This window comes from Oncorhynchus clarkii, chromosome 19, assembly GCF_045791955.1.
Source record: "Oncorhynchus clarkii lewisi isolate Uvic-CL-2024 chromosome 19, UVic_Ocla_1.0, whole genome shotgun sequence".
Taxonomy (NCBI): domain Eukaryota; kingdom Metazoa; phylum Chordata; class Actinopteri; order Salmoniformes; family Salmonidae; genus Oncorhynchus; species Oncorhynchus clarkii.
In genome coordinates, this window is record NC_092165.1 from 21,628,858 (window position 1) to 21,653,615 (window position 24,758).

General features: G+C 42.3%; 1 protein-coding gene across 1 annotated transcript in view; it reads left to right on the forward strand.

Annotated features, from left to right (window-relative positions):
- Positions 1–12,523: 12,523 nt before the first annotated feature.
- LOC139374924 (storkhead-box protein 2-like) overlaps positions 12,524–24,758 on the forward strand; it is a 64,473-nt gene continuing 52,238 nt past the window's right edge. The window contains exon 1 of the mRNA XM_071116162.1: positions 12,524–13,557. Within this exon, the coding sequence (XP_070972263.1) occupies positions 13,236–13,557 (322 nt within the window). The 5' untranslated portion in view covers positions 12,524–13,235. The remainder of the gene's footprint in view (positions 13,558–24,758) is intronic.

Consider the following 24,758-nt stretch of genomic DNA (forward strand, 5'->3'; position numbering starts at 1 on the left):
GTTTTACAATGCTACTTCATGTCCAGAAACTGTATGAAAGCATGAAATTACAGTTTGAACTCTTGTATAGTCTTTCTTTTTGCTGGGTATAGGTCCCCCCCCCCCCCCCAACATATTCTATTCACGTGGCTCTGAGCATTCTCTCTCCTTCCCCCTCTGTGTTGGCTGAGTCTGGAAGGGCTCAGAGGTGTGTCTAGTTTCTCCGCTGAGCCTGTGTCCACCACATGGAAGTGTGGTGCATCTGCTTTCTGCAGCACTGGTGCTCGTGTCTTTGAGGTTGTAATCCACACACCTTCTCGCAGCCTGGTGTCTCCGATTAAAGTCTACAGTTTGTGTTGGTTTCAGCTGTTTGACCCTCTTAGCGAAGGCCTTCCAGTTAGGCCATTAGGGGCTGAGCTGGCGAGACAGGCAATAGGGAGCTCGGCAGGCAATGTCCCATGATGCAGTGCTGTGACCCTGTAAGCTAACAGCCCTGTACGGATCCTTGTTCTTTTTCAACAGTCCCTTGACTGTTTTTCACTGCCCTCTTGGCCTCAATGATGCTTTGTGTGTGGTATTGGCTACTGATCACGTGTGAAGTCATTCTGCGGCAAATGGATCTTGCGGAGAACTGGGGAGTGTTCTCTTTAACCAGGACCTCAACGCCCACTTGCAAAAATGTACTGTAATCCATTGATGTGGTTATGGGTGTCTTTGCTATTTCAATGTATCTTGAATAGTAACCTACAACTAGCGGAGAAGTAATTTTTCCAATAAAACATATATGCCGCTACCTTTTTCCATGGCTATGTGTCCCTCATCTGCTCTCTGTCTAGCGTTTCCCGTTGTTGAGTGTCTGGGATTACGAAACGTTGTACTGTCATGAGAAGGTCCATTACAGTGGACGTCACTGTGATGAACCCAATAGGGCTTCAGCAGCTGATGATATAGTACTTTATTAATCCCCCAGGGGGGAAATGTAATTGTACCAGCCAATACATAATTACCAGTAAATACACCATAAAACACAGACATTAAAAGTAGCACATCATCAATGGATATTTAAAAAAACTAGGTGTTTGTGTTAAAAAGCCTCATGGCATATGGTAATAAGGATCTGTAGAAATATTCTGTTTTAGCCTTGGGTAAAATAAATCTGCCTGCCATCGCACTGCGATGTTCCAGCCAGTTACTGTGGAGGGGGTGGCTAGTGTTGGCCTCTATACTTCTAAGCTTTTTGAGGATCCGCTTCTCCAGCATGGGCTCTAGTTTGTCCTGGTTGGTCCTGATGGTAGATCCAGCCTTCTTGATGATTTTGTTTAGCCTGTTTGCATCCTCTCTAGTGTTTAACCCCCCCCCCCAGCAGATTACACAATAAAACAGTACACTAGCCACAACACTATTAAAATACATTTTGACCATTTTTGAGCAGACATCAAAGGAGCTTCCTTAAAAATGATAGCCTGTGGAGCCTTTTTAAAAACCATTGGGGGGGTTCTCTTTCCACTGGGAACAGGCACAATGCAGTATTGTATTTCCACGGTGTAGGTACGCTAGAGGTGATGAACTGGCTCCCAAGTGGCGCAGTGGTCTATGGCACTGCATCTCAGTGCTAGAGGTGTCACTACAGACCCTGGTTCGATTCCAGGCTGTATCACAACTGGCCGTGATTGGGAGTCCCTTTTCCTAGGCCGTCATTGTAAATAAGAATTTGTTCTTAACTGACTTGCCTAGTTAAATAAAGGTGAAATTTAAAAAAATATATATATATAATTGGCAGGGACTGGGAAACTGGTCAGAATTGAAGGAATGGTGGATGGCTCTAAATACAGGGAAATTCTTGAGGGAAACGTGTTTGTCTTCCAGAGATTTGAGACTGGGACAGAGGTTCACCTTCCAGCAGGACAATGACCCTAAGAATACTGCTAAAGCAACACTTGAGTGGTTTAAGGGGAAACATTTCAATTTCTTGGCCCAGACCCCAATCCAATTGAGAATCTGTGGTATGACTTAAAGATTGCTGTACACCAGCAGAACCCATCCAATTTGAAGGGGCTGGAGCAGTTTTGCCTTGAAGAATGGGCAAAAATCCCAGTGGCTAGATGTGACAAGCTTGTAGAGACATACCCCAAGAGACTTGCAACTGTAATTGCTGAAAAAGGTGGCTCTACAAAGTATTGACTTCGGGGCGGTGAAGAGTTATGCTAAAGTTCTGTTTTTTTGTCTTATTTCTTGTTTGTTTCACAATAAAAAAATATTTTGCAACTTCAAAGTGGTAGGCATGTTGTGCAAATCAAATGATACAACCCCCCCAAAATCCATTTTAATTCCAGGTTGTAAGGCAACAAAATAGGAAAAATGCCAAGGGGGGGGGTGAATACTGTCGCAAGCCAATGTACATACATACATATATTTAAAAATATATATTTTCCTTTATTACTTTTTAACCCTACCACCCCTCCCCTAATTGAAGTAAACTAGTGAACAACAACACTTAGGCCTCTTACTTCCAGCTTATACATACTGTATACATTTTATGGTCACAGTCTATTTTACAATAGTTCTATTATGTTTGTTTTTACTCCTGTCCTTCCTTTACCCTCAACCTCTCCCATCTATTTCTGATGTCCATCCGGTTTGATTTCTATTTGCCATATCTTTCAAACTGTGTTCTTTCACAAAAGTTCTTAACCTATATTTAGTTTTAAATTGAACCTTTATTTAACCGGGTAGGCAAGTTGAGAACAAGTTCTCATTTACAATTGCGATCTGGCCAAGATAAAGCAAAGCAGTTTGACGCATACAACAACACAGAGTTACACATGGAGTAAAACAAACATACAGTCAATAATACAGTAGAAAAATAAGTCTATATACAATGTGAGAAAATGATGTGAGATAAGGGAGGTAAAGGCAAAAAAAAGGCCATGGTGGCGAAGTAAATACAATATAGTAAGTAAAACACTGGAATGGTAAATTTGCAGTGGAAGAATGTGCAAAGTAGAAATAGAATTAATGGGGTGCAAAGGAGCAAAATAACTAAATACAGTAGGGGAAGGGGTAGTTGTTTGGGCTAAATTATAGATGGGCTATGTACAGGTGCAGTCATCTGTAAGCTGCTCTGACAGCTGGTGCTTAAAGCTAGTGAGGGAGATGTGTTTCCAGTTTCAGAGATTTTTGTAGTTTGTTCCAGTCATTGGCAGCAGAGAACTGGAAGGAGAGGCAGCCAAAGGAGGAATTGGCTTTGGGGGTGACCAGAGAGAAAAACATCCCCACAGCATGATGCTGCCACCACCATGCTTCACTGTGGGGATGGCGCTCTCGGGTTGATGAGAGGTGTTGGGTTTGTGCCAGACATAGCGTTTTCCTTGATGGCCAAAAAGCTCAATTTTAGTCTCATCTGACCAGAGTACCTTCTTCCATATGTTTGGGGAGTCTCCCACATGCCTTTTGGCAAACACCAAATGTGTTTGCTTATTTTCCTCTTGAAGCAATGGCTTTTTTTCTGGCCACTCTTCTGTAAAGCCCAGCTCTGTGGTGTGTACGGCTTAAAGTGGTCCTATGGACAGATACTCCAATCTCCGCGGTAGAGCTTTACAGTTCCTTCAGGATTGTCTTTGGTCTCTTTGTTGCCTCTGATTAATGCCCACCTTGCCTGGTCCATGAGTTTTGATGGGTGGCCCTCTCTTGGCAGGTTTGTTGTGGTGCCATATTCGTTCGATTTAAAAAAAATTATGGATTTGATGGTGCTCTGTGGGATGTTCAAAGTTTCAGATATTTTTTTATGACCCAACCCGAATCTGTACTTCTCCACAACTTTTACCCTGACCTGTTTGGAGAGCTCCTTGGTCTTCATGGTGCCGCTTGATTGGTGGTTCCCCTTGCTTAGTGGTGTTGCAGACTCTGGGGCCTTTCAGAACAGGTATTAATATACTGAGATCATGTGACAGATCATGTGACACTTAGATTGCACAAAGGTGGATTTTATTTAACTAATTATGTGACTTCTGAAGGTAATTGGTTGCACCAGATCTTATTTGGGGGCTTCATAGCAAAGGGAGTGAATGCATATGCACGCACCACTTTTCCGGTGTATTTTTTGTTGAATTTAATGAAACAAGTTATTTTTTTCATTTCACTTCACCAATTTTGACTATTTTGTGTATGTCCATTACATGAAATCCGAACAAAATTAAATTTAAGTTACAGGTTGTAATGCAACAAAATAGGAAAAACGCCAAGGGGGACGAATACTTTTGCAAGGCACTGTATGTATGTACATGTATGTACAGTTGAAGTCGGAAGTTTACATACACCTTAGCCAAATACATTTAAACTCAGTTTTTCACAATTCCTGACATTTAATCAGAGTAAACATTCCCTGTCTTAGATCAGTTAGGATCACCACTTTATTTTAAGAATGTAAAATGTCAGAATAATAGTAGAGATAATTATTTATTTCTGCTTTCATTTCTTCATCACATTCCCAGTGGATCAGAAGTTTACATACAGAAGTTTACATGCATTGCCTTTAAATTGTTTAACTTGTGTCAAACGTTTCGGGTAGCCTTCCACCAGCTTCCCACAATAAGTTGAGTGAATTTTGGCCCATTCCTCCTGACAGAGCTGGTGTAACTGAGTCAGGTTTGTAGGCCTCCTTGCTCGCACACGCTTTTTCAGTTCTGCCCACAAATTTTCTATGGGATTGAGGTCAGGGCTTTGTGATGGACATTCCAATACCTTGACTTTGTTGTCCTTTAGCCATTTTGCCACAACTTTGGAAGTATGCTTGGGTCATTGTCCATTTGGAAGACCCATTTGAGACCAAGCTTTCCTGACTGATGTCTTGAGATGTTGCTTCAATATATCCACATAATTGTCCGTCCTCATGATGTCATCTATTTTGTTAAGTGCACCAGTCCCTCCTGCAGCAGAGCACCCCCAAACCAGGATGCTGCCACCCCTGTGCTTCATGGTTGGGATGGTGTTCTTCGGCTTGCAAGCCTCCCCCTTTTTCCTCCAAACATAACAATGGTCATTATGGCCAAACAGTTCTATTTTTGTTTCATCAGACCAGAGGACATTTCTCCAAAAATAACGATCTTTGTCCCCATGTGCAGTTGCAAACCGTAGTCTGGATTTTTTATGGAGGTTTTGGAGCAGTGGCTTCTTTCTTGCTGAGAGGCCTTTCAGATTATGTCGATATTGGACTCATTTTACTGTGGATATAGATTATTTTGTACCTGTTTCCTCCAGCATCTTCACAGGGTCCTTTGCTGTCGTTCTGGGATTGATTTGCACTTTTCGCACCAAAGTACATTAATCTCTAGGAGTCAGAACACGTCTCTTTCCTGAGCAGTATGACGGCTGTGTGGTCCCATGGTGTTTATACTTGTGTACTATTGTTTGTACAGATGAACGTGGTACCTTCAGGCTTTTGGAAATTGCTCCCAAGGATGAACCAGACTTGTGGAGGTCTACATTTTTTTTTCTGAGGTCTTGGCTGATTTCCTTTGATTTTCCCATGATGTCAAGCAAAAAGGCACTGAGTTTGAAGGTTGGCCTTGAAATACATCCACAGGTACACCTCCAATTGACTGAAATTATGTAAATTTGCCTATCAGAAGCTTCTAAAGCCATGACATCATTTTCTGGAATTTTCCAAGCTGTTTAAAGGCACAGTCAAGTTAGTGTATGTAATCTTCTGACCCACTGGAATTGTGAATGATAAGTGAAATAATTTGTCTGTAAATAATTGTTGGAAAAATGAATTGTGTCATGCACAAAGTAGATGTCCTAACCCGACTTGCCAAAACTATAGTTTGTTAACAAGACATTTGTGGAGTGGTTGAAAAATGAGTTTTAATGACTCCAACCGATGTGTACGTAAACTTCCGACTTCAACTGTATGTATGTATACAGTATGTACAGTGTAATATATACACTGCTCAAAATAAAGATAACACTTAAACAACACAATGTAACTCCAAGTCAATCACACTTCTGTGAAATCAAACTATCCACTTAGGAAGCAACACTGATTGACAAAACATTTCACATGCTGTTGTGCAAATGGAATAGACAACAGGTGGAAATGATAGGCATTTAGCAAGACACCCCCAATAAAGGAGTGGTTCTGCAGGTGGGGACCACAGACCACTTCTCAGTTCCTATGCTTCCTGGCTGATGTTTTGGTCACTTTTGAATGCTGGCGGTGCTTTCGCTCTAGTGGTAGCACACTGCCAGCACTAGAATGCTGGCGGTGCTTTCACTCTAGTGGCTCAGGTAGTGCAGCTCATCCAGGAGGGCACATCAATGTGAGATGTGGCAAGAAGGTTTGCTGTGTCTGTCAGTGTAGTGTCCAGAGCATGGAGGTGCTACCAGGAGACAGGCCAGTACATCAGGAGACGTGGAGGAGGCCGTAGGAGGGCAACAACCCAGCAGCAGGACCGCTACCTCCGCCTTTGTGCAAGGAGGAGCAGGAGGAGCACTGCCAGAGCCCTACAAAATGACCTCCAGCAGGCCACAAATGTGCATGTGTCTGCTCAAACGGTCAGAAACAGACTCCATGAGGGCCCGACGTCCACAGGTGGGGGTTGTGCTTACAGCCCAACACAGTGCAGGACGTTTGGCATTTGCCAGAGAACACCAAGATTGGCAAATTCGCCACTGGCGCCCTGTGCTCTTCACAGATGAAAGCAGGTTCACACTGAGCACATGTGACAGACGTGACAGTCTGGAGACGCCGTGGAGAACGTTCTGCTGCCTGCAACATCCTCCAGCATGACCGGTTTGGCGGTGGGTCAGTCATGGTGTGAGGTGGAATTTCTTTGGGAGGCCGCACAGCCCTCCATGTGCTCGCCAGAGGTAGCCTGACTGCCATTAGGTACCGAGATGAGATCCTCAGACCCCTTGTGAGACCATATGCTGGTGTGGTTGGCCCTGGGTTCCTCCTAATGCAAGACAATGCTAGACCTCATGTGGGTGGAGTGTGTCAGCAGTTCCTGCAAGAGGAAGGCATTGATGCTATGGACTGGCCCGCCCGTTCCCCAGACCTGAATCCAATTGAGCACATCTGGGACATCATGTCTCGCTCCATCCACCAACACCACGTCGCACCACAGACTGTCCAGGAGTTGAAGGATGCTTTAGTCCAGGTCTGGGAGGAGATCCCTCAGGAGACCATCCGCCACCTCATGAGGAGCATGCCCAGGCTTTGTAGAGAAGTCATACATGCACGTGGAGGCCACACACACTACTGAGCCTCATTTTGACTTGTTTTAAGGACATTACATCAAAGTTGGATCAGCCTGTAGTGTGGTTTTCCACTTTAATTTAGAGTGTGACTCAAAATCCAGACCTCCATGGGTTGATAAATTTGATTTCCACTGATAATTTTTGTGTGATTTTGTTGTCAGCACATTCAACTATGTAAAGAAAAAAGTATTTAATAAGAATATTTCATTCAGATCTAGGATGTGTTATTTTAGTGTTCCCTTTATTTTTTTGAGCAGTGTATATATATTTGCCAAAAAATAAATGGTGGATTAGAAGTGATGCAGACAATTACATTGATGGAAGCTACAATATATCTGCAATATTAAAACTAATCTAATATTAAAAAATAATAGTAAAAAAAAGGTCCATCAAGGGAGAAACATTCCACAGCTTTATTCAGAGGTAACTTGATCCTACTGTTCACTGAGTGTATATCATACCTGACAAATCATTATTCCCTCCTCAAATCTTGTTTCAAAACAGCACACATGACCAATTGTTAGATGAATTATGTTAGATCAGATAATAACAACAGTTATGAATGTTTAGTTACAGTATGTCTGATTTAAAATCTGGGGCAGACCTACTGACCATCAACGTAAAAAACTAAACAAAGGAAGTTGAACACTCTATATCAGTGTTCCCCCAACAGTACATGTTTTTGTTGTGGCCCCAAAAAAGGAGCACTCTGAAAAGGAACACGATCAGGTTCCACACTAGTATATACAAACACAACACTTAACAACTGACATTCTCTATTTCCTTTTGAGGACACAATGGCATTCCTGCTTTGAATGAGAGTCCCCTTCTTTTTTTCTTATTTTTGGCAGTGAAAGTAGCACTCGTCACATGTCTTTGTTTTGTTTATTGGATAGGATAGATATACAGTGCCTTGCGAAAGTATTCGGCCCCCTTGAACTTTGCAACCTTTTGCCACATTTCAGGCTTCAAACATAAAGATATAAAACTGTATTTTTTTGTGAAGAATCAACAACAAGTGGGACACAATCATGAAGTGGAACGACATGTATTGGATATTTCAAACTTTTTTAACAAATCAAAAACTGAAAAATTGGGCGTGCAAAATTATTCAGCCCCTTTACTTTCAGTGCAGCAAACTCTCTCCAGAAGTTCAGTGAGGATCTCTGAATGATCCAATGTTGACCTAAATGACTAATGATGATAAATACGATCCACCTGTGTGTAATCAAGTCTCCGTATAAATGCACCTGCACTGTGATAGTCTCAGAGGTCCGTTAAAAGCGCAGAGAGCATCATGAAGAACAAGGAACACACCAGGCAGGTCCGAGATACTGTTGTGAAGAAGTTTAAAGACGGATTTGGATACAAAAATATTTCCCAAGCTTTAAACATCCCAAGGAGCACTGTGCAAGCGATAATATTGAAATGGAAGGAGTATCAGACCACTGCAAATCTACCAAGACATGGCCGTCCCTCTAAACTTTCAGCTCATACAAGGAGAAGACTGATCAGAGATGCAGCCAAGAGGCCCATGATCACTCTGGATGAACTGCAGAGATCTACAGCTGAGGTGGGAGACTCTGTCCATAGGACAACAATCAGTCGTATATTGCACAAATCTGACCTTTATGGAAGAGTGGCAAGAAGAAAGCCATTTCTTAAAGATATCCATAAAAAGTGTCGTTTAAAGTTTGCCACAAGCCACCTGGGAGACACACCAAACATGTGGAAGAAGGTGCTCTGGTCAGATGAAACCAAAATGTAACTTTTTGGCAACAATGCAAAACGTTATGTTTGGCGTAAAAGCAACACAGCTCATCACCCTGAACACACCATCCCCACTGTCAAACATGGTGGTGGCAGCATCATGGTTTGGGCCTGCTTTTCTTCAGCAGGGACAGGGAAGATGGTTAAAATTGATGGGAAGATGGATGGAGCCAAATACAGGACCATTCTAGAAGAAAACCTGATGGAGTCTGCAAAAGACCTGAGACTGGGACGGAGATTTGTCTTCCAACAAGACAATGATCCAAAACATAAAGCAACATCTACAATGGAATGGTTCAAAAATAAACATATCCAGGTGTTAGAATGGCCAAGTCAAAGTCCAGACCTGAATCCAATCGAGAATCTGTGGAAAGAACTGAAAACTGCTGTTCACAAATGCTCTCCATCCAACCTCACTGAGCTCGAGCTGTTTTGCAAGGAGGAATGGGAAAAAATGTCAGTCTCTCGATGTGCAAAACTGATAGAGACATACCCCAAGCGACTTACAGCTGTAATCGCAGCAAAAGGTGGCGCTACAAAGTATTAACTTAAGGGGGCTGAATAATTTTGCACGCCCAATTTTTCAGTTTTTGATTTGTTAAAAAAGTTTGAAATATCCAATAAATGTCGTTCCACTTCATGATTGTGTCCCACTTGTTGTTGATTCTTCACAAAAAAATACAGTTTTATATCTTTATGTTTGAAGCCTGAAATGTGGCAAAAGGTTGCAAAGTTCAAGGGGGCCGAATACTTTCGCAAGGCACTGTAGAAAGGAAAGGTAGAGGAGAGAGTGTGTGTTCTGGATGCAGTGGCTTAGACTATTAGACCACCGTTAGACCGCCGTTAGACCACCGTTAGACCGCCGTTAGACCGCCGTTAGACCGCCGTTAGACCACCGTTAGACCGCCGTTAGACCACCGTTAGACCACCGTTAGACCACCGTTAGACCGCCGTTAGACCGCCGTTTGACCACCGTTAGACCGCCGTTAGACCACCGTTAGACCACCCACCGCCGTTAGACCGCCGTTAGACCGCCGTTAGACCACCGTTAGACCACCGTTAGACCACCGTTAGACCGCTACACTACGAGAGTCCCTCTCTTACAATAATAAAAGGTTTGGAACTTAGTGAAAAGTGATATATAAATGCAATTCAATCCAAATGTATCATCTATGAGTTTCACCTAAATACATAAACATTATTATACAGTATATTGCTATTGTATTGTTGATTTTCAAGTTATAATAAGCTGTTGTGGTCACAGTATTGTCGAAACACAATGTTAGACATAATATTTCTTAAGCTTGGGATGTGTGAACACACCTAACATAAAAAAGTTAGAACGAAGTGATACATTTTGGACAAAGTGATACTTTCCTTCTTTTCAACCCTAACTCATTAAAAACGTATCTTGTGACCTGAGGCTGCTTCATGCATTTGTAAGAATGATCCCTTTTTAAATATGCCGTCTGTAAGATACTGTATTAAATACTCTCAACTATTGAAATAAAGCCTACCCCTTGAATACTTTTTTAATACTTTTTACCTGAATGCCAGTGGCAAGTACTTCTTTCTAACTTTGGTCATGATGTGAAATATTGTTATATTGTTTAGAATTTCTAGGACAATAACCAATAGAGAATCAGGAATAAGCAGTTGCTTGAATGGAGAGTGTCTGGGTTGGCGTGGACTCTGACAGTAAATAAGCAAATTTACTTTCAAACACCATTTTCATGTTCCATTTTTCAATATTTTCTCTCAAGGAATTAAATTCCTTCACGTACAAAGGCATTAATTCTGTAGTGCTGCAGATATTTCAGCATTTTAGCTTGACCTTTTTTTCTTTAGACCAGATAGATGGAATTGCTATTAATTTTGGCCGGCCACTACTAATATTGATCAATTTGCTCAGTTGAGTAATTGCTTTTTAATTGCATAATTGAGTTGTGTTTTGTAATTCCACAAGAGGAATATGCCTACTATTCCTTAGTTCACTTGTGTAGCCCTACAAAACTGCTCAAATATGCAAGTAATTACTAAGTCTACAGTAGCCTGGCCTACAGTAGCCTAGCCTACTAAGTAAACATCATCACCAGCCTACAGTAGCCTAGTCTACTAAGTAAACATCATCACTAGCCTACAGTAGCCTAGCCTACTAAGTAAACATCATCACTAGCCTACATAGCTTACACCAACATGGAATCAGAGCATTTCATATGATTCTGTATGTAAATCCGAGACACTCCATTTTGTATTAATTGTGGATGTCCATCATCCATTTCATATGATATGTTACAAATTATATATCGTTATGATATGTTACGAATTGCAGCTAGTACAATATGTTATGAATTGCAATTCGTACAATATGTTACGAATTTTCAAAACATACAATATGTTTCAAATTTGCAAAACATATAATATACTATGAATTCACAAAACGTATGATATGTTACGAATTCCAATTTGTTGTGGCTAACGTTAGATAGGTGGCTAGGTCACTAACGTTAACTAGCTGGCTAACATTAGCTCTAGGGGTTAAAGTTAGGGTTAGCAGCTAAAAGGGCTAAGGTTAGGGAGTGAGTAACAGGTGCGCTCTCTCGCTTTAATAGCTGGGCGCTCTGCCATATATGACAATAACTTAAAATGAAATCCCAAGATCAAGAAACGAAATCCCAAGTTCAAGAAATGACAAAAAGATGTTCCCTCATTTCACCTTTTTATTTTTGGCCATATAGGCTAACACATTTGGTCAGTTATGACCTCATCAGAGCAACGGATATTTCACCAGATGTATAAATGTGAATCATCTGGTTGGCATTTCCACTCACTACCAAATATGGAGATGAGAGGAAACCCAGTGGCCAGCAGTGGGAGAAGATGGAGCAAAATGGATTTTGGCTAACATTCTGCCATTTATTTTGTTTTACAGATGAAACATTTCATATCCAAACAATTTAATGTTTCCAGTACTAGAATCTGTATCAAACAGAGGATACCGCGTTTTGGTTTTGTAGACTTTACCCTTTGCCAAAGTATCTAAAAAAGGCATTGTTTAGAAGGAGTGCAAGGGCGAATTGAGTTATTGCACGTGCACATTTCACAGAGTAGGCGTTCCCTAATGGAAATTCGCAAATAAAGACTAGAACGCATTCATAGGATCTCACTAGCTCGTGCTTGGCTCTACCCACCTCATTGCTTGTTCTTCCCACTATGATTAATTTACTCCCATTGGAAATGACAGGATCTGGTCTATCTTGGGTTAGTTATAAAAATATTTTGTATTTTATGTAACCATACCAACGGTAACATATCACATTTACATTTACTATGTTACGTCTAGTCTATGAGACCAGTCTGCCTACACAGCTGGTCTATACTTCCATCGCCTGTCATTTGACTGTCAAATATTTTTATGTTCACCTGTTGCAATACCCCGGTATGGAGCTCATAATGTTCAGAGGGTTGGCTGTAGGTGGAGTTACGGTCAAATATTTGGTGGTCCTGTTCCTCTTCGAATTGGCTTCTATCTTCTCAAAGAACCGAGAGGTTGAATGAGAATGGTATACACTAGGCTATGTGTCAGGCGTTTTACACAGAACAGAAGAAAGTGTAACCCAGTTTGGATTATTTATTCCTTTTTGGATGAATGCGGAGACGCGGTGCGCCCTCGTTGAATGGGAGGGAGGCTGCCTTTACGCACCAAATGAAGTCATGAACGGCAGAACGATGAAGTCATCGCCTGCACTTGGAGCTATAATCTCTGTGCACTGATCGATCGATGTACACACACAGATGAGGGGTTCTCACCGTCTTGGGAAGTGGGTCATGGAATAATCGGTTCACCTATTTTCTTTGAAAGGCCATATGTGAAAGCTTGGGTTTGAGAGTTCATTTGTCTGTTAAATTGGTATGCTACTGTCGCCTGATAAAAACGTTTGACATGTTGAGATTCGTTTTTGGACACAGATAGTGACAACATTTATTGTAAGAATAGGCTATAGCCTACATTTCCATTTTGCGTGATGCAGATCAAATGTGTGCTGTCAGGTTTGTGTGGTAACCTACAGTTTTCAATAGACCTAAATCAAGATTGAAACATCAGAAAGATGTGCTCGTTTTGGAAATATATCAAAGTACGGAATAAAACATACTGTAAAACATGTTGCTCTGAGAAATTGGACGTTGTTGTCATTCATGGTGTAGCGGAGAACGAAGCAATTTGAGATATGGATACATTTCTGCAGATCGCGCCTCACTCCCTGGGCATAGTGCTGTCTCGGGTTGGCGCCGAGGAGTCGCCCGCGGTAACCGACAAGCTCCAGCAACATCACACGGGCTACGAGATATTTGCCGATTTCAAAGCCGTCAACATGCAGCACTTCTGGAATAAGAAAGTGACCGATGCGATATCGGAGACTTTCTTCCTAGGCTGGATTGACCAGGATGTCCTGCTAATCCAAGGGAAGGAACACCACCTCGAGGGGCTCAGAGAGGGATGGACGAGGCGGGCCCTCAAACCGCCCGGAGGGTTCGAGATCAAGTGCATCGGTAAGACTGTACTTAATGAATCTTAAAGGCTACCAGTGATTATCATCATAATATCCATCCAGGCAGGTTGTCACTTGTTTGTTTGGTTTATTGAGTAGCTAAAGGTACATTTCAGGTCATCTGAACACTGTGGTGATCCACTCTGCACAATAGGATAGTGCGGCTCAACTTTAATGGATAACAGTAGGCCTTTGTGACTGGGCACACACTGGTTGAATCAACGTTGTTTCCACGTAATTGTAGAATAAGGGTCGAATTGACATCTGTGCCCATTGGGATGTGATCAAATGGAATGTGCAAGACTCATGGCGCCTATGAGGGGTAACTGAGAACCAACAGAAGAGTAAAAATACATTTGAATATATAGCCCTCCCTGTGGTTTGCTTAATTCCCACTTTCCTCACCATTGTTCAGCTAGTATGGGAAATATGTGTGATGGGACTTAAATTAGTGAGATATGTTTGTATTTCAGTTAAACAATCAGAGCAGTAGATATGCACAGTGGTGTGTGTGTATATGATGACGTTTGGGGACATGTGAAGTTCAAGGTTGTGTCTAGTCGCTCACTCATAAATGCTTTGAAAGTCTGAACAAAATCTGCTTTTAGGGAGAGTAAGACTATTTGTGTGTGTTTTTTTATGCACTGTAAGCAAGAAAACAAATACCTATCGGGAAACACCATTGCTTTGTCACAATTGCTCCTAACTCAAATCAGGATTTGGGAAGAGACAAAGTTCAGGACCATGTAAACATCTCTCTCTCTTACTCACTCTCTCGACCACAACAATTTCAAAGGGATGGGAAAGTTGCCAAACAGTCAAATATTGATTGAGAAAAAGTGGGATATTCTGTGCTTATTTGTCCATGGACGGGGATACCATGTCCTCCCTGACCTTACCATCGAAGCAGCAAGCATTGTTAAGCTTTGGAATGTTTCCCTGATAGCTAATAAATATCCACAGACAAATACAGTCTCTAATCTAATGAGGTCTCTATATTAATGCTCATGCAAGTTGCTAGTGCTAATAGTCTTGCTTGGCCGGCGCAGTGCTGAACATACTACGGATGGGGAAGACTGTGTGCTGACACACCTTTCATCTGACAAAACACAGTCATACTGTATCAGGTTCATGTCTTACTGAGTGCTGGAAGTTTAATTCATATTCACAACAGTCAATAATCACACGCACAATGACTTGACTTAAAGGTGAGGAAATAGAGCTTTTGAAATGGAAAACAATGGTTGGCTTTGGATAGCAAAGTTCAGAGTCACAAGTTGGTCTAACCTATTAAGTTTGTTTGGTTGGAGTAAGCTGGTCTAATACTCCCATGTCTGGAGAAACTAAAATGGGGCTTATAATCACGGACAGATTACAGAATTTTCCAAATATTTCTAATTCCAATGGTAAGTCATTCTATTTTGTATGTGGCTCTGTTGGACATTTTCTGATAGTGTTGTGTGTGTGGGCTGTACTTCAGCCCACAATACGTATCACATTCAGTACTTTATTCTGCATAAACCTCTCCCATAGATGTGTGGGATGGCCATGGTTACTTAGACTAGTTAGAAGTCTAGGAAAGTTGTTTCTGTTTAATTGGGATACAGTGGGGCAAAAAAGTATTTAGTCAGCCACCAATTGTGCAAGTTCTCCCACTTAAAAAGATGAGAGAGGCCTGTAATTTTCATCATAGGTACACTTCAACTATGACAGACAAAATTAGAAAAAAAATCCAGAAAATCACATTGTAGGATTTTTAATGAATTTATTTATTTGCAAATTATGGTGGAAAATAAGTATTTGGTCACCTACAAACAAGCAAGATTTCAGGCTCTCACAGACCTGTAACTTCTTCTTTAAGAGGCTCCTCTGTCTTCCACTCGTTACCTGTATTAATGGCACCTGTTTGAACTTTTTATCAGTATAAAAGACACCTGTCCACAACCTCAAACAGTCACACTCCAAACTCCACTATGGCCAAGACCAAAGAGCTGTCAAAGGACACGAGAAACAAAATTGTAGACCTGCACCAGGCTGGGAAGACTGAATCTCCAATAGGTAAGCAGCTTGGTTTGAAGAAATCAACTGTGAGAGCAATTATTAGGAAATGGAAGACATACAAGACCACTGATAATCTCCCTCGACCTGGGGCTCCACGCAAGATCTCACCCCGTGGGGTCAAAATGATCACAAGAACGGTGAGCAAAAATCCCAGAACCACACGGGGGGACCTAGTGAATGACCTGCAGAAAGCTGGGACCAAAGTAACAAAGCCTACCATCAGTAACACACTACGCCGCCAGGGACTCAAATCCTGCAGTGCCAGACGTGTCCCCCTGCTTAAGCCAGTAAATGTCCAGGCCCGTCTGAAGTTTCATAGAGAGCATTTGGATGATCCAGAAGAAGATTGGGAGAATGTCATATGGTCAGATGAAACCAAAATATAACTTTTTGGTAAAAACTCAACTCGTCGTGTTTGGAGGACAAAGAATGCTGAGTTGCATCCAAAGAACACCATACCTACTGTGAAGCATGGGGGTGAAAACATCATGCTTTGGGGCTGTTTTTCTGCAAAGGGACCAGGACGACTGATCCGTGTAAAGGAAAGAATGAATGGGGCTATGTATCGTGAGATTTTGAGTGAAAACTTCCTTCCATCAGCAAGGGCATTGAAGATGAAACGTGGCTGGGTCTTTCAGCATGACAATGATCCCAAACACACCGCCCGGACAACGAAGGAGTGGCTTCGTAAGAAGCATTTCAAGGTCCTGGAGTGGCCTAGCCAGTCTCCAGATCTCAACCCCATAGAAAATCTTTGGAGGGAGTTGAAAGTCCGTGTTGCCCAGCAACAGCCCCAAAACATCACTGCTCTAGAGGAGATCTGCATGGAGGAATGGGCAAAAATACCAGCAACAGTGTGTGAAATCCTTGTGAAGACTTACAGAAAACATTTGACCTCTGTCATTGCCAACAAAGGGTATATAACAAAGTATTGAGATAAACTTTTGTTATTGACCAAATACTTATTTTCCACCATAATTTGCAAATAAATTCATTAAAAATCCTACAATGTGATTTTCTGGATTTTTTCTTTCATTTTGTCTGTCATAGTTGAAGTGTACCTATGATGAAAATTACAGGCCTCTCTCATCTTTTTAAGTGGGAGAACTTGCACAATTGGTGGCTGACTAAATACTTTTTTGCCCCACTGTACATGTATATCTGAGGTCTGCTTGTTCCTCCCCCTTTCCATTCTGAACACACACAGCATGCTAGTAGATACCTACAGACTTCCAGTCATTTCACTAACGCTAGTTAGCATTGGCTCGCAAAACAGCCTCTAACTACCTTCATACTGGACACAGAGATATAAAAATGGTATCCACAAGACTCTTGAGAAGTAGATCATTTTTAATCATTGCCAAAATCCTGAAGTATCCCTTTAACAAGGGTTATCTCACCTGCCAGAGTTTTTGTTTTTTGTCAGTTTCTGTTAGGTGCAATTGTGAACAATAGTCGTGTCAGACATCAAATAAATCTAATAGGCCAATAATAATTAGATGCAGATCAAGGATCAATTGTCCTACCGGTGATGTGATTAGATGTCCATGCACTCGACATTTGAAGGCCTGAAAACCAAAGGGTTTAAGTTGATCAAGCCATGTGGGGTGGGCTTGCCATTTGTAGAAGATCGAAAATCACATCAATTATTGTTTTTACATTTTCGCTTTAACCAGACAAAACTTGAAATTTATATTTGATGCCAATTGTTTGTCATATGGTATTCGTTGTCATTGGTTTTCTCAAGGTTAAAACCCACACACAACCGTTGAATTGAGGAAGGAAAGGTGCGTCCCACCTCAGCAGGAAAGCCCATAGAAGCTGTGACTGTGGGCCCTATTCGATTAAACCTTTTAACTGGTTTCCAGGTCAAGTCAAAAAACAACATCCAAAACAAAATGTGCATTCCTGTACTCAAAGAAACAATGTTTTCAGATTGAAACCAAAAGAAAACTATTGTTAGTGGATTGAAACATGCTTTTTCTCGCTGTGTGGAAAGCCTGTTGTTTTTCAACATTTCAACTGGAAATCTGGTTACAAGTTTAATTGAATGAAAGCCCTTTGTTTCCATTTGCAGGCTTCTAACAGAGGGGCTACGAGAAGTGTCCCATGCAGGAAGGAAAGTCGAGTGTCTGTTCAGGAAAGGAACCATGCTAAACACTGAAGCACTCTCCCCGATGGAAGGAAGAGGAGGGGCCTGGAAGAGAGAATTGGGGGAAACAATAGACATCACAGAAATTATTCTGGCAGTATATCCCAAGTGGTAACAGGAATGACTCTGGCTGTATTTCCAAAAGGGTGACAGGAATTAGTCTGACAGATTTTCCCAAGAGGTGGGTTGGAGCCCCACTGATGCGTTGAGAGGAATTCCTCTCTAGGGTTGCAACTTAAGACTGGGTACCGTCCAGAAACATGCTTAATTATTTTATATTTTTATTTCACTTTTATTTAGCCAGGTAGGCTAGTTGAGAACAAGTTCTCATTTACAACTGCGACCTGTCCAAGATAAAGCAAAGCAGTTTGACACATACAACAACACAGAATTACACATGGAATAAACAAACATACAGTCAATAATACAGTAGAAAAAGCCTATATACCGTGTGCAAATGAGGTAGGATAAGGGACGTAAAGGCAATAAATAGGCCATGGTGACGAAGTAATTACAATATAGCAATTAAACACTGGAATGGTAGATGTGCAGAAGATGAATGTGCAAGTAGAGATACTGGGGTGCAAAGGAGCAAGATAAATAAAGACATACAGTATGGGGATGAAGTAGTTGGATGGTGTCACGCCCTGGCCATAGAGAGGCTTTTTATTCTCTATTTTGGTTAGGCCAGGTTGTGACTAGGGTGGGAGTTCTATGTTCTTTTTTCTATGTTTTTGTATTTCTTTGTTTTTGGCCGGGTATGGATCTCAATCAGGGACAGCTGTCTGTCGTTATCTCTGATTGAGAACCATACTTAGGCAGCCTGTTTTCCCACTATGGGTTGTGGGTAGTTGTTTTCTGTTTTTGTGTCTGCACCAGACAGAACTGTTTCGGTCATTCTCTTTGTTATTTTGTTTTGTGTTCAGTTTAAATAAAAATAACATTAACACTTACCACGCTGTGCTTTGGTCCACACCTTCTTCATACAACGACCGTTACAGATGGGCTATGTACAGGTGCAGTGATCTGTGAGCTGCTCTGACAGCTGGTGCTTAAAGCTAGTGAGGGAGATATGAGTCTCCAGCTTCAGTGATTTTTGCAATTCGTTCCAGTCATTGGCAGCAGAGAACTGTAAGGAAAGGCGGCCAAAAGAAGAATTGGCTTTGGGGGTGACCAGTGAGATATACCTGCTGGAGAGCGTGCTACGGGTGGGTGCTGCTATGGTGACCAGTGAGCTGAGATAAGGCGGGGCTTTACCTAGCAGAGACTTGTAGATGACCTGGAGTCAGTGGGATTGGTGACGAGTATGAAGCGAGGGCCAGCCAACGAGAGCGTACAGGTCGCAGTGGTGGGTAGTATATGGGGCTTTGGTGACAAAAAGCATGTCACTGTGATAGACTGCATCCAATTTGTTGAGTAGAGTGTTGGAGGCTATTTTGTAAATGACATCGCCAAAGTCGAGGATCAGGATGGTCAGTTTTACGAGGGTATGTTTGGCAGCATGAGTGAAGGATGCTTTGTTGCGAAGTAGGAAGCTGATTCTTCTAGATTTAATTTTGGATTGGAGATGCTTAATGTATGTCTGGAAGGTGAGTTTACAGTCTAACCAGACACCTAGGTATTTGTAGTTGTCCACATATTCTAAGTCAGAACCGTCCAGAGTAGTGATGCTGGACGTGCGGGCAGGTGCGGCCAGCGATCGGTTGAAGAGTATGCATTTAGTTTTACTTGCATTTAAGAGCAGTTGGAGGTCACAGAAGGAGAGTTGTATGGCATTGAAGCTCGTCTGGAGGTTAGTTAGCACAGTGTCCAAAGAAGGGCCAGAGGTATACAGAATGCTGTCGTCTGCGTAGAGATGGATCAGAGAATCACCCGCAGCAAGAGCGACATCATTGATGTATACAGAGAAGAGAGTCGGCCCGAGAATTGAACCCTGTGGCACCCCCATAGAGACTGCCAGAGGTCCGGACAACAGGTCCTTCGATTTGACACACTGAACTCTATCAGAGAAGTAGTTGGTGAACCAGGCGAGGCAATCATTTGAGAAACCAAGGCTCTTGAGTCTGCCAATATGAATGTTGTGATTGACAGAGAAGAAAGCCTTGGCCAGGTCGACGAATACGGCTGCACTCTTATCGATGGCGGTTATGATATCGTTTAGGACCTTGAGGGTGGCTGAGGTGCACCCATGACCAGCTCGGAAACCAGATTGCATAGCGGAGAAGGTACAGTGGGATTCGAAATGGTCGGTAATATGTTTGTTAACCTGCCTTTTGAAGACCTTAGAAAGGCAGGGTAGGATAGATATAGGTCTGTAGCAGTTTGGGTCTAGAGTGTCTCCCCCTTTGAAGAGGGGATGACCGCGGCAGCTTTCCAATCTTTGGGAATCTCAGACGATACGAAAGAGAGGTTGAACAGGCTAGTAATAGGGGTTGCATCAATTTCTTCAGATAATTTTAGAAAGAGAGGGTCCAAATTGTCTAGCCCGGCTGATTTTTAGGGGTCCAGATTTTGCAGCTCTTTCAGAACATCAGCTATCTGGATTTGGGGGAAGGAGAAATGGGGGAGGCTTGGTCGAGTTGCTGTGGGGGGTGCAGGGCTGTTGACCGGGGTAGGGGTAGCCAGGTGTAAATCATGGCCAGCTGTAGAAGAATGCTTATTGAAATTCTCTATTATAGTGGATTTATCGTGGTGACAGTGTTTCCTAGCCTCAGTGCAGTGGGCAGCTGGGAGGAGATGCTCTTATTCTCAATGGACTTTACAGTGTCCCAGAACGTTTTTGAGTTTGTACAACAGGATGCAAATTTCTGCTTGAAAAAGCTAGCCTTAGCTTTCCTAACTGCCTGTGTATATTGGTTCCTAACTTCCCTGAAAAGTTGCATATCACGGGGGCTATTCAATGCTAATGCAGAACGCCACAGGATGTTTTTGTGCTGGTCAAGGGCAGTCAGGTCTGGAGAGAACCAAGGGCTATTTCTGTTCCTGGTTCTATTTTTTTTGTTGTTGAATGGGGCATGCTTATTTAAGATGGTTATGAAGGCACTTTTAAAGAATAACCAGGCATCCTCTACTGACGAGATGAGGTCAATATCCTTCCAGGATACCCGGGCCAGGTCGATTAGAAAGGCCTGCTCGCTGAAATGTTTTAGGGAGCGTTTAACAGTGATGAGGGGTGGTCGTTTGACCGCGGTTGCAGGCAATGAGGCAGTGATCGCTGAGATCTTGGTTGAAAACAGCAGAGGTGTATTTGGAGAGCAGGTTGGTTAGGCTATCTATGAGGGTGCCCGTGTTTACAGATTTGGGGTTGTACCTGGTGGGTTTATTGATAATTTGTGTGAGATTGATAGCATCAAGCTTAGATTGTAGGATGGCCGGGGTGTTAAGCATGTCCCGGTTTAGGTCACTTAGCAGCATGTGCTCAGAAGATAGATGGGGGGCAATCAATTCACATATGGTGTCCCGGGCACAGCTGAGAGCAGAGGGTGGTCTATAGCAAGCGGCAACGGTGAGAGACTTGTTTCTGGAAAGGTGGATTTTTAAAAGTAGAAGCTCGATTGTTTGGGTACAGACCTGAATAGTAAGACAGAACTCTGCAGGCTATCTCAGCAGTAGATTGCAACACCGCCCCCTTTGGTAGTTCTTTCTTGTCGGAAAATGTGATAGTTAGGGATGGAAGTGTCAGGGTTTTTGGTGTTCTTCCTAAGCCAGGATTCAGACACGGCTAGGACATCTGGATTGGCAGATTGTGCTAAAGCAGTGAATAAAACAAACTTAGGGAGGAGGCTTCTAATTTTAACATGCATGAAACCAAGGATTTTACGGTTACAGAATTCAACAAATGCAAGCACCTGGGGAGTAGGAGTGGAGCTAGACACTGCAGGGCCTGGATTAACCTCTACATCAGCAGAGGATCAGAGGAGGAGTAGGATAAGGGTATAGCTAAAGGCTATCAGAACTGGTCGTCTAGTACGTTCGGAACAGAGAGTTAAAGGAGCAGGTTTCTGGGCACCATAGAATAGATTCAAGGCATAATGTACAGCCAAAGGTATGGTAGGATGTGAGACACATTGGAGGTAAATCTAGGCATTGAGTATTGATGAGAGAGATATCGTCTCTAAAGACGTTTAAACCAGGTGATGTCACCGTATATGTGGGAGGTGGAACTAACTGATTGGTTAAGGCATATTGAGCAGGGTTAAGGCATATTGAGCAGGGCTACAGGCTCTACAGTGAAATAAGACAATAATCACTAACCAGGACAGTAATAGACAAGGCATATTGATATTAGAGAGAGGCATGTGTAGCCGAGTGATCATAGGGGTCCAGTGAGTGGTTGGGCTGGCTGGAGACACGGCGGTTCAGACAGCTGGCAGGCCGGGGCTAGCAAGCTATGAGGAGGGCCTTAGAGGGACGTCGCGACGGAGGAAAGTCGGTTTTAGCCTCCGCGTGTGGTGACGTTGATAGACCAGTCATGATGGATTAGTAGGGTTCCGAGTAGCAGAGGGGTCCAAGTCCAATTGGAAAAATAGGTATAGTGGCCCAAGAAATTGGCCGATGGATCTATTTAGCTAACAGGCTAATATGCTCTAGACAGCTAGCGGGCCGCGGCTAGCAGGCTAGCAGATGGGCATTCAGGGAACGTCGCGACTTAGGAGCCAGTTGAGAACCCCCTCCAGCAGATTGCGTCGGTAGTCTAGTCGTGAAGGATCAGCGGGGTTCTGTGCCCCGTACCGGCAGTAGAAGGGATCCGGGTATTGTTGCCCAGGAGTGGCTGATGGGCCTCTTCAGCTAGCCGGGAGATGGGCATCGGCTAGCTTCAGGCTAATTGGTGCTTGCTTCGGGACAGAGACATTAGCCAGGAGTAGTCACTCAGATTGCAGCTAGCTAGCGGTAGGAACCCGGGGATATGGAGAGAAAATAGGTTCGGTATGATTTGGTTTGAATCGCGTTGTACAAACTGGCGAGAGCTTTCCGAGCTAAAGGTGATGACCGCTAGCAGTGGTTAGCTGACTACTAGCTAGTAGCTAGTGAGCTGGCTAGCTTCTGTTGGGGGATTCCGGTTCCGTGGTAAATAAAAATATTTTAGAAAAAAAACTATCCACACCACATTGGGTGAGGCGGGTTGCAGGAGAGCATTTTGAAGTTGAGGTTTAGAAAAATATAAAAAAGATATGCGAAGAAAAATATATAAAAAGATATATACGACAAGACGAGGATGAAGATGTCCGACTGCTACGCCATCTTGGATACTACTTGTAGGTCATGATGGGGGAAAAAAACGTTGAAATATACAGTATATTTTATGTAGGAAACTTTATTTAGCACTGTCTATTTCTACAGATGTGTGTTTACTTGGTGGATCACAATTATATAACAAAAGCTTTGGATGGGTCACACAATGCCAAGCTTTTTGTCGCCTGCTGCTCATTGCTCTATCATTTGTATTTGTATTTATTAGGGATCCCCGTTAGCTGCTGCCAGCACCTTAAAACACTTACATTACACATAAAACAAAAGATAAAACACTACATCATATAATTAATTGGACCCTTTTCCTGCTTAGCATTCAAAATGTAACGAGTACTTTTGGGTGTCAGGGAAAATGTATGGAGTAAAAAGTACATTATTTTCTTTAGAAATGTAGTGAAGTAAAAGTTGTCAAAAATATAAATAGTAAAGTACAGATACCCCAAAAAACAACTTAAGTAGTACTTAAAAGTCTTTTAACTTAAGTACTTTACACCACTGGTATTTTTTACCTGTTTTTCTAAATCTGATTCTACTGCTTGCATCAGTTACCTGATGTGGAATAGAGTTCAATGTAGTCATGTCTCTATGTAGTACTGTGCACCTGTTCTGGACTTGGGGATTGTGAAGAGACCTCTGGTGGCAAGTCTTGTGGGGTATGCATCATTGCTTTCCTGGCTGTAAATACATTAGACATTACTCCCAGATCCCTTAGTTACCTCACAAGGGCAACAATCATAACCACATAACTTCATCTAGTTACTTTGAAATGATTTGTGCATGCAAAAAATGGTATAATATTCTCAAATTGTGTTTTAAAACAGACATTTAAAGTGAATTGAACACTTGGGTTGAACAAAGGATTTGGAGAAAGTACTCAACAAAAAATACAGAGGTTAATTTATTTTTCACAGCTTTAATCCATTGTTATGATGAGCAGGTTACAGATGACTGAAGTTTCGATGTCAAGCTGATGTCTTCCTCAGAGTGACCCAACACTTGCACTCAACTCCTATTTAGAGCCTAGTGCCCTATTGAGACACAACTATGTGAAAATAAACATAAGGTTTGGAGAAAATGTGGCCAATTTTACCCTGCGAGGGGCCAATGTGGGGGCAGGCTCCACCTGATTCCACTAAATCTAAGTTTTAATGGAAGACGATGAGCCTTCATGGAAGACGATGATTCATTGGATGATTCATAGAATCAGGTGTGTTACTGCTGGCTAGACCAAAAACCTTCACCCACAGATTGCCCACACCAAATCTATGGCGATCTATACAGTAGTGATGTGTGACATCTTGGAGAAAACTTAGTTTCTCAGAGATGTAGTACCTTATGCCTCATGACATGTCGGCTTGGAGCAAGGTCGATGTGGAAACTGAGAATTATTTTGAAAATAAAGGTGTTGGAATTATGCTTTTAATTCGTAAGGCCTTCTCAACCCCTAACCTGTTTCTACTTGAACGTTCACTGCAGTTTTGAAAGACAACATTACAGACCTGTAAATAATAGTCTACACCCTGGATGTCTCTGATGTGGAATGGAAAGGGTTCTGTATTTACCCTCATTAGAACACTTCCTTCACTATGATAATGCCAGCAAATGGGGATACTCTGAAAACTAGAAGTACTGCATTTGGAAATGTTTTTTAGTACATGTTTTAAAAAAAAAATGTGTGTGGATGTTTGTTTGGAATAAAAACTGGCAAAAGTTTCTTCGCTTGTCATGGCAACAAAATG